The sequence below is a fragment of the Coturnix japonica genome, chromosome 5, assembly GCF_001577835.2.
Source record: "Coturnix japonica isolate 7356 chromosome 5, Coturnix japonica 2.1, whole genome shotgun sequence".
Lineage (NCBI taxonomy): Eukaryota > Metazoa > Chordata > Aves > Galliformes > Phasianidae > Coturnix > Coturnix japonica.
Window position 1 is genome coordinate 6,175,106 of NC_029520.1, and position 13,921 is coordinate 6,189,026.

General features: G+C 42.4%; 1 protein-coding gene across 1 annotated transcript in view; it reads left to right on the forward strand.

Annotated features, from left to right (window-relative positions):
• The first annotated feature begins 357 nt into the window (after positions 1-357).
• The window catches only part of ABTB2 (ankyrin repeat and BTB domain containing 2), a 125,987-nt gene continuing 112,423 nt past the window's right edge, over positions 358-13,921 (forward strand). The window contains exon 1 of the mRNA XM_015863534.2: positions 358-1,629. Within this exon, the coding sequence (XP_015719020.1) occupies positions 765-1,629 (865 nt within the window). The 5' untranslated portion in view covers positions 358-764. The remainder of the gene's footprint in view (positions 1,630-13,921) is intronic.

The following is a 13,921-nucleotide window of genomic DNA, read 5'->3' on the forward strand; positions in this document are numbered from 1 at the left end:
GTGCAAACGGCCGCACAAAGGCTCCTTTCTACGGCCGGCTCGCCGCTCTCCCGCAGCCCGCACAATCCTCCATTCAGCCGCTGGTCCCAGCGGAGGAGATGGGGGGGGGGAGAGAGAAGGGGGAGAACCGGGCGTGCGCCACCCTCGCTCCGGGACGCAAAGGAAAGCGGGGTGGGCTTTGGAGGGCTTTTAAGAGGGGATGGTCGCAAAGGCGGCTGTTCTCTCGCTGCTCGAGCCGCCACGCGCCGCCCGGAGCTCAGCAGAGCATCAGTCGCGCACCCCGCTGTCCTCGCGTCCCCCCTGCGCCCCGCCCACCCTCTTGCTTTGTATATTGCCCGCCCAGCTCGGATTTCACTGGCCGACACCATCCCATTCGGTGCCTCCGATTGGTGCCTCTCCCCGCAGCTCGTTGCATGCAGCCGTGCGGGGCTCCCGGCGGAGAAGTTGACTGTGAGCCGCCGCAAGTGTGCAAGTGTCCCGCCGCGCGCCTCCCCTGCAGCCCGACCCACGGAGCCCCGCGAGCCGTCCGGTACGACGCCGCCCCGTCCGCAGCCAACGTCCGCTCCGTGGTGGAAGATGGCCGAGCGTGGCTGGCTCCCGGCATGGAGGTAGCCGGCCCTCGGCTTGCCGGGGTTGCTCCTGCCCTGTGCGCCGCTGCTCGGCTGGCGGAGGGGCCGGCGACTCCGGGTCGCTGAAAGCGGGAGGGATCCGAACCGGCCTCGCCTTTTCGTGCGTCCGGCGTTTGGACCGGCCCGTCTTTTCCTATGGCTGGGATATACAGCTCGACTCTGAAGACCCTGGAGGATCTGACTCTGGACTCTGGTTATGGGGCGGGGGATTCCTGCAGGTCCCTCAGCCTCTCCTCGTCCAAGTCCAACTCGCAAGCCTTCACCTCTTCTCAGCACAGGGGCAACTGGTGGTACTACTCGGGCTCCATGAACAGTCGGAATAACAGCTGGGATACGGTGAACACGGTGCTGCCGGAGGACCCCGAGGTGGCGGATATCTTTTCTAAGTGCCCGAGGCTGCCGGATCTCGAGGAGTACCCTTGGACCGATGAAGATGTCGGCAGAATCCTCCGAAAGGCGAAAGGGGACGGGAGCTGCCGGCCCTTCTCCCACGAGGCCGTCCGACGGCTCTCGCAGCTGCTGAGACGCGCTCTGATCCGCGTCTCCAGGGAGGCCCAGCGGCTCAGCGTCATGCACTCCAAGTGCACCCGCTTCGAGGTGCAGAGCGCCGTCAAGCTCATCCAGAGCTGGGCGCTGGCCGAGAGCTGCGTGCTGGCCACCGTTAGGGCGCTCTCCCTGTATAGCATGAGCGCCGGAGACGGGCTGAGGAAGGGTAAATCGGCCAGATGCGGGCTGACCTTCTCGGTGGGGAGGTTCTTCAGGTGGATGGTGGACACCAGGATCTCGGTCAGGATCCACGAGTACGCGGCCATCTCCTTGACGGCGTGCATGGAGAACCTGGTGGAAGAGATCAAGGGCAGGGTGCTGGCCAGTCAGAGCCCCGACGGCGGCGGAGGGGAGATCTCGGCTGAGATCCTGGAGATGGTTATCAACAACGATGCTGAGCTTTGGGGAGTGCTGCAGCCCTACGAGCACCTCATCTGTGGCAAGAACGCTAATGGTAAGGTCCAGCCTTTGTGATTGTCCTTTGTCTCGGCAAATGTCACATGAAAACAGGCGCTTTCCACGGGCTTCTTTCTTTTATCTTTTTGTTTGTTTTGCTTTTCATCCGGACTGTGTCCAAATAGCGTGTTCTGTGCACACGTACAGTGGGACTTCATACCAGACAGGAATGGCACTGCTTTCTTAGGGCGTACCAGTTCGTATGAGGTGCAGAGGTGGTGGGAAGCCAAACCCTGCTGACTTAACAGATGTCTCCTGACTTTCTACCAGCTGCTGCTGGGAGTGTTCCTGCTCAGACTGGCATGTGAACACGCTTCTTGGCGCTCAGGAGGCCAAATGTGCGTTGCGAGACCAGCTCTTCTGAAAAATACAGTTCGTGTTTGGAACAAAATTTACTTTGGTCTCCAGCCAATGTGCAATAAGTCACACTGACAGCTTCGCAGCTTCGTCTATAAAGATGCTGTTCCCACATACGGCCTGGAGAGGGAAAACAACCTTGAGGTCCTTTTTTTTTTTTCCCTTTGTGGTAGTGAAATTCAGTTTCTGAACAGCAAAGTCTGACTGCATCTTACTTAGACTTGCTTCTAGTTCACCAGAAGTCTGTGTTATAATTACGCTCGTGTCATAAACGAGCTTGTGCTTGGCTTGCCAAAATGAGTATGTGGGATGGTGTCCTGGTAATGGGAATAACACAGCATTAAGTTACGTCTGTAACTTGTCCAGAAAACAGTTTTGTGTTGTGTTTTTGGTTTTGTTTTTTTTTTTTAAACAGTTGAGCAAATAAGCAGACGGAGGCCTCCTCGTGTGAGAATGAGGAGCAATTTGAAAGGCTTAAGTCTTGACAGTCCTGTTGCAAACCTGCTCTGTTTGTTTTGCGTCGTCACACTGAGGAGAGCCAGTGTTTTTTTCATGGAAAGTTTAGAGAAGCATTTAATTTGGACAAGTAATGTATGTACCACACACAGCTTCGTGACCTCTGCTGGCTCTGTTGTGATGGTCAGATGTTCTATGCAGCATACTTTCCTGTTTTAACTGTGTATAAAACCAAGTGTCTCGATCCTCTTCAAAAGGTAATCTCATAGCTGGAGAAAAGGAACAGATTTTCTTAGGAGCAGAGATACATTGGGTGAATGTTGCTGATGAAATGCTTTGACAGGGAAAGGTCAACTCCGTTGACTTCTGCTCTGTGGGTGCATTGACTGCCCACTGTTACCCTGTGTCCAAACAGTGATTCAGATCACTGGTGTAGAGGTGCAGCAACTCCTTGGTGCTGCAGCATCTCCACATCAGGTCAGACTGCTTAGTTCTTAATGCATATGAGGATGGCTGCACAAACCCTCTCTCGTGTGCTCTATCTGCACTCTGTCCAGTGGTTAAACATATGTGAAATAAATGCCAAGAGCCTGGATTGCGCTCCTGGTTCTGGTACAAGATGTAACCATAGCAGACAGACATCTACTTTTTGAACTACAGATTCTTTGATACGAGTCTATAAAGGTATGGGGATGTCTTGTCTTCTGCCAAAATGCTTATCATAATTGTTTGCGTACTGTGGGAGTGTTTGTCACCAGGTACAAAAATAGGACTCAGTTCTCTCTCTTGTTCATCGTAAGGTGGAGTAAAATACTGTGGTTCTCTAGGTGCAGTCAAGCTGTTCTGCATTCAGTGCTCCTGCCTGGTTCTGTGTGTAAAAGGAAGTCAGTCCTTTGAAGAGATTTCTTCTTCTTATATATGTTTTTTTCCTCCTTCTTAAGAGATCTTGGAAAAGCAGCAGTGAATGAATGGAAGGTGGTGCTCAATGAAAGCGTGACTGTGCAGGGAATGCTTATAAATATTCAGAGCAGCAAATGGTCAGTTATGATAACGCTTGTGTAGTGCAACACCAAGCAGTCGCTGGTCGTGGGGGCATTGGATTCTCTGCTGTCTTTTGTTCTTGTCTTTCAGATCAATTCTGTCAATAACTGAATGCATTTTTTAAATCTGAAAATTGGATAAGGTGCATATGAAGGTACGCTGTGATTTCCTGTGACAGTCTGTCACAATTATTTTACCTGACACAAGTCAGTGAATCTTCTAAATGGCTTTCCTTGCAATTGTAAGGTCACAGTGTGGATGTCAAAGGCTTGAAATAACTTGCTTATTCTTTCTCCCCATAGGAATTGCAAATTACTAGTATTCACATTGCTCTCTGCGGTGCTCTCAAATGATTTTGTCTCTAATTTAAATCTGAGGTAGATCTAGTGGTAAAATAACTGGGTTTGTTCCAGAGTAAGGAACGCTCTTCACTGCTTTACTGTCATCTTGGTTTCTTTTTACATTAAGAACATTTTAATGGAGTACTTGTAAATTCCAAACTTGGCACATGTTTGGGTTTTGTCGTATAGTACAGAGTTTGATGCTAGAGATAAAAAGCTCTTAGAGGTTGAGTTCCAACTCCAGTCAAGCATTGCAATCTCTGTATGAAATCCTTGGCAATGCACCGTGCAGAAGATTGCAGAGGATTATCATAATGGACCTTTATGGCATTAAGTTCTGTTGAATACGATTTTCATTATTAGATCAGGATAGCATGCTTCCTTGGAGTCTAAGAAACAGTAAGTGAATACATGAATTTTTCTAAGTTCCTGAGAGACTGGTATTTAGACCTGTTCTCCTTCTGCAACTCATCTCCCATCAAATAAAGTAGTCCAGTAGATATTCTTATGGCTTTGGAGGCTGAAAGCTTAGTGTTTATTATAACAAACGTTTTAATTAACACCTGGTGTGTGAAGAGTGAAGCTTAACGCTCTCGATGCTTAAGGGGGATTTCAGCTTTATTTTTAAATAAACAATAATCTAAGGTTTGTTTATTTATTTGTTTTAGCCTTTCTGTGAAGCTGTTCTTTAATCAACAATCTGTAGCATCTCTGAGGTAGTTTCTGCTGTTTGCTTAAGTTTTGCCTTGGAAGGAGCAATGCCACCTGAGCTTGTGGGGCTCTGTGGAGCTCTCTGGGTATGCTTACACCTCCCAGGGCTAAGTGTTCATGGAGTCTCTGTGAGATGTTACGAAATAACGCAGTGGAAGTTGGAAGGAAAATGAAACATCTTTTAAAGGCAACAAAAATGATAAGCAGCTGCTGAATAGCAACATAGCAACTGGAATGGTTGTTGTTGGTTCTTTATTTTCCTTCAAGTCTCATAACTTGGCATACGTGTTTCTTTTTCCATTTTAAGCTAGGTGGAGATGTATGATAGCCCTGGGTTGATAAAGTACAAGTAGAGAAGTGCATCCAGTAGTTTCACAGGGAATTTTACACGTTCTAACTTGGAATATTAGAGTTAACCCATTTAAAACATTTGCTGGGAGACAAGGAGAAATATGAACTGGCCTTGGAAATGTGATTCTTCTACTTGAATTGATCTGAACTGTCAGTGCTTCAGATATGTTTTGATATTACTGCTATATTAACAACAGCACTTAGGTTGTACTGAAGTCTCTGGTTATTGCTGAACACTCCTGTGGCAGCCAATACACCTGCTGTGCTATTTTATGCATCAGCACATCTTGATGTTCTGTAGATGTAAGTGTTGACAGATGTTGCAGGGGGAAAAAAAAAAGATGAAAAAAGAATTTAACTCAGTAATGCTGTTTCTTCACATAGCTCTTAGCTGAAACACTTTAAGGTCTCTGTTGAGAATAACTGACTTGGCAAAATTATTCTACAGATGAGTTTTTATTCTGTGATACTCAAAACCACAGGACTGTCTACCAAGTATTAAGCATGAATGTTGGGTTTAGTCTCACTTATGAGCCTGATCTTCTCCTCTATACCTCATTGTGCTTAGAGAGGTTAAAATTTAGTGCTGATTTAATGTTGATTTTTTTTTTTTTCTTCAGAGCAATGCAGTTCTTAAAAAATTACTTTCATAGTTACGTAGCTGGTGTGAAATAAGTTTTATTTCAGTGTCGCCTCGGTGCTGTGTTGAGATCCAGTGCTGAGAGAATAAATTTGTGACTTCTCAGTAGATGTCCTTTTGTTATCTGAACTGAACAAACCGGTGTGCTCATAAAGAGCCTCATCAATTTTAATAAGCTATCAGCTTCACAAGAACTGAGCAAAGCTGCATGCTGGGAGGGGGTTATTTTGGGGAGGAGGGCTGCAACTGCTGTCAGCAAGCGAGGCTGAGAAGAAATACAGCTGTACCTCAGCTTGTGTAGAAATCATTTAAAATCAATAAACCACCACATCTGTCCTTCGTGTCATATCAGTCTCTAACAGAAATGCGTACATCTTAAGCAGTGATTTGAAGTTCCCTGGTTATAGCTGTGTCTAATCTCTGTTTTGGCCTTCCCTAATACCTGATCAGCATGCTTGGTAGACATGGACAGGATTTTGTTTGCACCTGCTGGCAAGCTTAAGCCATCTTCTGTTAACACTGCAGTGGGTGAAAGCGTGCTATGGGTTGGGGAACCCCTCCTGCCCTTGCTAATGTGAGTAAACGTCTTTGGTCTGGAATGCTCTTGGATCGTGCCTCTTACTGTGTAGGGGCAGGCTTTGGTACATTGGTGGGAGAGTGCATAAAAGACCCTCCATTCCTCCACTAAAATGGACAGAAAAGTGTCCTTTGAGTTCTTGGCTGTCTGGCAGCCTCATCAGTGCATTGGCTGAAAATCGAGAAACCTAGAGAAAGGTCATAAGTAGTAGGTAAGTAGTAGGATGAGAGGAAATGGTCTCAAGGTGCACCAGGGAAGGTTCGGGTTGTTAGTAAAAGTATTTTGTTCACAAGAGGGTGATCAGGCATTGGAACAGCTGCCCAGGGAAGCGGTGGAGTCTTGGCAACTGGAGGTATTTGAGGCATGGATGTGGCTCTAAGGGGCATGCTTTAGTGATGGGACTTGGTTGGTCAGGCTGATGGTGACCTTGAAGACTTAGTGATCTTGAAGGTCTTTTCCAGCTTAGCTGGTGCTGTGATTTAAAAATGGCTGCTGACTTTTCAGCCTGTATACAGCACAATTGATGCATTGGCCTCACCAAGCAACTTCTGCTCATTGGATCAGGTGTTAGACCTTCATGCACGTTTCCATGGCAAACGAGATGGCTGTAGTTATGATCCTGTTTGAATTACAGCTTCATTCACCTCTGTACAAACATACTTCAGCATATCTTTTGTGCTTCTACTCCTACATGTTTAAGAGCCTGGATTTGTATCCGCAAACCCACAGGGACAATTTCTCTGCTGGTGCTTGTATACACATGCTCGTGTCTGCTATAAATGCAAACCACTAGATGCACAATTAAAAACATAAGCATCTGCAGATATGAATCTTATGTTAAGAGGGAGATCAAGTAAAGCTAAAATACCTATTACTTCTTTCTTTATGGAGGGCTTATGTGTATGTATGTATTTTTCAGGTAGTAAAACAAACAACATAGTTATGCAGGCTTAAATTATTCTTTCAAATTGCTGATATTACACTGTGGCAATGAAATTTGGATCCTTTCAGTTCATTTGGTTGCAGATGAAGCGCTGAAATTCCCTTTGTATGTAACTGCCATCTACAAATGCTGACATCTGGATTTCAAGTGGAATCAATGTTGGTGACAACTGATTCCTATGAAACTGAGGAGCTGGGTGTGTGCAGAAGGAACTTCTGGAGGAAAAAAAGAAGTCTATGTCCTGTGGTATTCAGGCTGATGTGTATTGCTGTTTGGATTGCTGCTAAAGCAAGGAGTATGAATTGAGTTCAGAGTTTTCTTAATTATCTAATCCAGGGAGAGTAGATGATTGGAAGTGAACTTCCCTAATTAATTACTGTCATTACAAATTTCTTCCTCCTCCTTGAGTGCTCCCTCATTGCATGGATGTTATATATGTTAGGATTGTTCACAAATCTTAATCCTACTTGGTTTGGAGATTTTCTTAAACCAGTTTCAGTAGTACCATAGCAGGTAGTGCATTTTGAATAAATTATGTTAATAGCATTGAGGTGAGATTTCAGTCTTAATGTTGTAACACTTTCCTGCTTTAATAATTGATTTCTGTGCCTATCCCTGATATGATTCAATTTGGCCCATCTAGAGCTTCCTGCCTCTTCTCTCTCATTTTTGTCACTCACCAGCCTGGTGTTGGAACATGTGGTTATGCAACGCTTTAAGGCAGTTTAAGTTCATAAAGCCTTGTGTTATAGGGAATATGCACATAGAAGTACTGAAAATTCTTATGTATAATAGACTGAGTAGAATTCACTTAAGCAGTTACCAAGTTGCAGAGGGACACGTGCTTAGGAATTAAGTATCTATGTTACTTCTGAAGGGAGGGAGGCTCAAAAAGTGCTCACACTTGAAAACTTCAACCAAAGATCTTAAGGTTGAACTAGAAGTGAGTTCATGCATAAAGATAATTATGGCAGTGTAAAGAAAATGGAAAAATAAGGCTAAAGGTATTATTGCTTTGCTATGGCTTTAATATAAAATACTAAGTCAGGTGTTTATCTTGACCAACTGTCTTGAGCCAATGAAATTTTAAAGAAGATTCTTAATAAAAACAAACAAACAAAAAACCTCTCTAGCTACTCAGAAGTGCCCAGCAAATTCCTCAGCAATCTGTATTCCCTTGAATGTTTATGGGAAATTGGTAATCACAGCCTGAACCTCTGATTAATCAGCTGAGGCAAGTGTTGGGTCAGCTGTGGGAGCACAGGTGAGAGTAATTTAGCTGTGCTTCTGTAAGGGGTGGAGTTTGACTCCATCTCCTCTAGACCTCATTTAAGGGCTGATCTCCACTAAGGCAGCATCTCTTGGAGATTGCTCCCTGGTGGAGACTGCCTCAGCATTTCCCAGTGAAGGTATCAATTTCATTGAGTTTTCCCTCGTAAGTAACATTTGAATATCTGTCACCATCTTTGTTACTACCCTTGTATCATTCCAGCTTACAGTTTGGAAACAAGCTCTTATTTAGTAAATGTTAAGCTTTTCAAGTTAATACATGTGATCAGTGTTTATAAACACCTTTGCACCCTACAGGTTGAGAAATCCTGCTTTGCAGTCTTATGCTCTGGGCAATGAATGGATAACTACCTTGTGTAGTAAGTTCTACTCCACCAGTAGGTAACATGAGAAAATGTCAGTTCACACTGAATGCAGGCTGATAAGCAATTGGTTATTTCTTATGTTCTGGTTTTAATGGGATTAATTTGTGTGTTGTTTTGAACTTACAAGTGCCTGACACTTGACATCTGCTTCAATCTAAGTGTGTTTGTGATAATAGTGAAGCCAGGACTATGGTGACTTCATGATTTCTTAATTTATTCATTGTGACTCTGATTGCTTCCCTTAGACAGCATGAGCTTAAAGAAATACTACTGCTAGACATAGTTTGGAGCACTGGTGTCAATTTAAGGACAAAGCTGTGCATTCATGAGTGAGGAAAGCCTTTTAAATGAAGTCTTGTTGACAGTTCAGAGCTTATCAAGGGAAAGCAACAATAGAGGAGAAGATGCACAAATGCTGATAGAGGAAGTTAAGGTTTGTTCTTTCCACCCAAACACACCCAGACTTGCCTTCTGACTTAAGTCACAAATAAAGCTGAGGTTGTGATCTCATCCTAGTACTTAGGAAGTCTTTGGCTTCAGTAGGTATGATTTAGTACATCTGGCTCACTGACTGACGAGAGCTCAGCACTGGGACTGGCCAGCTGTGGGCAGGGCATGGCTGAGTCTCTAATTAAAGTGTCTGCCTGTGCTATACCTGCCTGTAGCTTGCTAGGGTTGTTGTACCTTTTGTGGGCATGAAGTATGTGAAATAGAATTAATAGTTTGAAAATAGCTTCTGAGGGAAGGATGTGCTTTTCATGACTGGAAACTAAGGCTCAGCCCTTTAAATACAAGTTAAATGGAATCACAAACTAGTAAGTCCTTCTCTATTAAAACCTACTTGCTTATGTGTTATGTGCAGATGAAAGTAATTTAGAATTGTTAACATCCTACTCCTTTGCTTGAAGGCTATTACTTATGTGATTTCCAGAGCTGTAGTCTGGCCAGCTGTTTTTGTGGTGGTCCTCTAGGAAGCAGTTGCTTGGAATAGATCTTTACGATGGTCCTACCTTTGAAGTAGATGCTCAGCAAAGCCCAGACTGTGGTCTGTAATCCGTGAGAATAATTATCTTGGGTCACATGAATTGTTGTGAATGCATTTAATTTTCTATTGAATAAATTAAAATTCTGGTGTTGTATATGCATTTAATTCAGATATCCCAGATCAGTTGGAAGCCAGAGCACATGTAGGTCTTGCACTTGTTGTCCTATTATTTCACCTCAACCAATTCCTTTTTAAAAATGGTTTGGTGTTCACCAGGTTACTTAACCTTCTTCATGCCTCAGTTCACATCACCACCTTCTGGATCCTGCTGTATGGTTTTGTTCATTCAGTTGTGCAGAGAGCTTTCAGGAATGTAAATGGGAAAAGTAAGTAAATGGGAAAACATCTTCCTAATCATCTTAGGTTGGTGTACATAGCTCATATTTTATGAGGCTTTCCCTCTCTGCAAACTATGCTGTCGTCTTCTTAGAAGATGCATCTTGGCTATTGACAGGTGTTCTGCTGGGTGTGTGGAAGTGAAATTTCAGTCTAGACATTGCTTCTGTGGAATGGTTCTTTTGTTTGTTTTCTGAGGAGTGCTTAAAAAACAAAGCCAAAGCTGATACGTTTTTGTAACACTGCAGTCTGCCAGGAGGCTGCATTTCTCACTCCCATTGCAGAAATGCAGAATTCTTGATGTAAACAACAACAACAAAAAAGAGAAACTGCATAAAAACATGCTTAAGTAATTGCTATAGCTCTCCTGTAGCGACACCAAAATGCTTGTGATGGTTAAGGATATCTATGGTATAATTGTGAGCTGAAGACTGAGAACTGGAGCCAAATAAACATTTCATATGAGCTTTTCAGTTCATGCATGTAGACTTATAACAACTGGTGAATTTGCTAGGGGGTTATGCAAGATCAAAGTAAATATTGTTTATGATATTACAGGGATGAGAGGGAAGAAACACCATGAAAGACATAATCCGCTTGTCCTTTTCTGTCGTGCTTATAATCTTTCAGCCATGTTGGATGCTTTTATCGCTTTCATTTTTAGCCCAATTTACGTAAGACTTCTGACTGGGACCTGAAGAATAAAGAAGAAAATATAATGGTATGTTTATGCTGGAACTTCTGATACATTAAAAAGCTAAACATATAGAGACTTAATTATTACTTTCTTGGCTTTGTATAGCTCTGGATTTATTTTACTTTATTTCTTAGTTCCAAAATGAGAGTGAATTGATTTTTCCTCTAGTATTTACATTTTACTGCTGTTGAGAAAAGCACATTACTCTTTCAGCTGAAGGTCAAGAGTTGAGTATTGGCAAATTGCAGAAGCAGGGAAGTGGGCCAGATTAGCCTCTTATTCTTTCTTCAAAGTTTCTTTTTTTTTCCCCTTCTTGTTGTTTTAATAGAATTTATGGATTTATTATAAATACAGTTTTTTGGTCTTTTTTTCTTTTTCTTTAAATGGCTATCTAATACACCATACTGTACTGACCGATGACAAATCTAGCAGATTAAAGCAAAAAATCCCTGAAGAACAGCAGTTGTCAAGTTGCTTTGGGACAGTTCACTCATCTTTAGCTTTGTTTCTGCTTGAGTAAGCCACTGGCTGTCCCGCAGTCTCTTTTAATCTCTCCCACTTGAAATAGTGTGGGACTCAGCCACCCCTTATGGCTGGAGAAGCAGCATGTTTCTGCCATAAGTATGTGTAAGTGCAGGAAGGCTGAGAGCACTTGTCTGCACACTGTTACACTGGAGCACTGTCTTTTTGGATGTCCTTTTGTCATTTGTGAGTCTGATTCTTGCTGAATTTAATGTGGAACCCCTTACTGCCTTCTGAAAGTGTTGTCCCAGCCTTTGTGACTTTCTCTCGATTCTTAGGGGGAACCTTGCCTGTACAGTGTGTACTGCTTTAGTAGGAGCAGGGGAAGTATCTTGAATATAAGGAGAGTATTTTGTTTATTGTTTCCCTCTCTCAAGTTTTTTTGTTTTTTTTTTTTTTTTAAAGCCAGAGAGGAGTGCTTAGTCTTTTCAGGTTTCTGAGAGGATTATTTGATTCTAAAGATGGGAAAATGATTTCAAGCTCCATTGGCTCCTTGTCCCTTTTAATTCTTCAGTGTTTGTCCAAGAAACCTTAGGAGGAGATCAATAGGAGCATACCAGATGCCTTGGATTTTACATTCCTTTTTATCACAGATAATATTTTGGAGTGCTTTATTGTATGCTGAGATTGGGAAAAATAATTAATTGGATCCACGAGAGACATTACTGTTGTGCACCACAAATTGGTCCTCAGAAAATTTCATCTGTTTATGCATCACAAATGGTTGAGAGGTTTCCTTTCTTCCTTTTTTTTTTTTTCCAATTTTCTGAATTAATACCACAGATCTAAGCAAAATGTTGAGGATGTATAATAACACGAGATCCTATGTAACAAAATTTATTTCCTTTTTGGGCATGGATGTAATGTCTGGTTAATTGCATACTAAATTTCTGCTTTTTAATTCTGAATGTTATCTTTCCTCACAATGTATGTGCCCTGTTCTTGTGCTGAGCTTAGACTAAACAAAACTGCCAGGATAAGGATCATAAAAACCTCTCCGGATTTGAACTAGTTCAGCTTTGTTATGGTCTTAGTATGGATCCTAGTACTTGTAAGTTGTCATTTCAGATTTATAAGGTGTCTTTGGATGCTTTCACTAAAGTGATTGTTTAATTTAGAGTGGGAGGAAGAACATGGAAAGCTATAGTAGTAAGCAACCGAGTCATATTAAAAACAACTAATAAAGATAAACCATTTCCTTCTATTAACAATATATGAAGACATCTAAAGCTTGTCTATGGGTTTATGGATTTTCTTTCAAGAAGTGTCATGCAGAGTTCTCTTATGTTTTGACAGTACGCGTAGAAGTTTTGGCTTCAGTGAGTATCAGTTTTGTCTAAACTGATGCGATGTTTGAGGGTGATGACAGTAAGACCAGCAAGTAGGAAAACTGACAGAATTGTTCACAAGGAACTGCTACTGAAAGCAAACTCAGAGTGTCTGAGAAGTACTACTTAAAGCTTAATTTTGACAGAGAGAAAGGAATTGCTTTCTATAGCTTTAATGGGCGTTTAATCAGTATCCAGAGTAGCAAGTACTGCCCCTTTTGTCCTGATTGTTACTGAGGTTTTTCTTTTTTTTGAGGCAGTCCATCTGCAATTAGGAGAAAAAACAAACAACACAAATTCTCTGAAAATGTTCTATTCATCAAGAAGTTTCATGTTTCTTTTGACTTCAACAGTGAGTATTCAGGACATGATGAAATCAAATTCTTGTTATCTGTGAAAATGAACTGAGATGTGCAGAAAAAGAAATCTGATTATTATTATTTTTTTTCTTAATGATCAACTAAATTAATGGTGAATCTGAGTTTGTGAGGCTATTTGATCTTGCTGTGACTCAGTGTACTGTGTTGAATATGCAGAGAAATTTCAGTTCAAGCATTTGTCATGGATAAAGTTATCCTGGTTCCCTGCACGAATACAGGTTTTCAAACATGCACACTGGCAAGATATTTATGAGTGTATAATTGCACTCATGACTGTAAATACATTATGACACACTGAAAAGTTTGTTTCCTGCACTGCATGTGCATGAGCAGAAGGAAGAAGGAAGTATGGTTGATTTGTTTGCTCTTCTGTGATAGCTCAGTGCAAGGGATGTGTCTAACTTCTGAGGATAAACAGGCCACAAGGAAGGTGCTGTGGACCTTGCATTTTATCTCAGAACATAGTTTTGTGAACCTCTTGGTTCTCAATAATGATTACATCTTTAGTGGTAAAAGTAGAAGGCAAGAAGTCAAGAAAATGGATTAGAGTTGAGAACCAGGCTTGACCGAATCATACAGGGTAAAAGCTGGTTCTCTTTACTTTGTTTATTTACCAGTTCTGAGACCAGAGACTTTCATTATGTAATATGGCAGTAGCTCATCTGTTTTACTCTGTAATTCATTGTAATAGTGAAGGTATGGTTTTACTCACCAGAAAAGAGTAGATTGTTTCCTAAGCAGTTGCCTGGGATCTTCCACTGAAATCAATTGGATTGAGGCCACATGTCTGCCTGAGGTAGTTTTGTTTGAGTACTTTGCATCGAAAGCTGCTGGGCTTTACACCTTTAAGTGGGAGAAGCTTTGATGGTTGTTATGAGTAATGCTTCTGTGCCAGGGGCTGGCAGGAGTT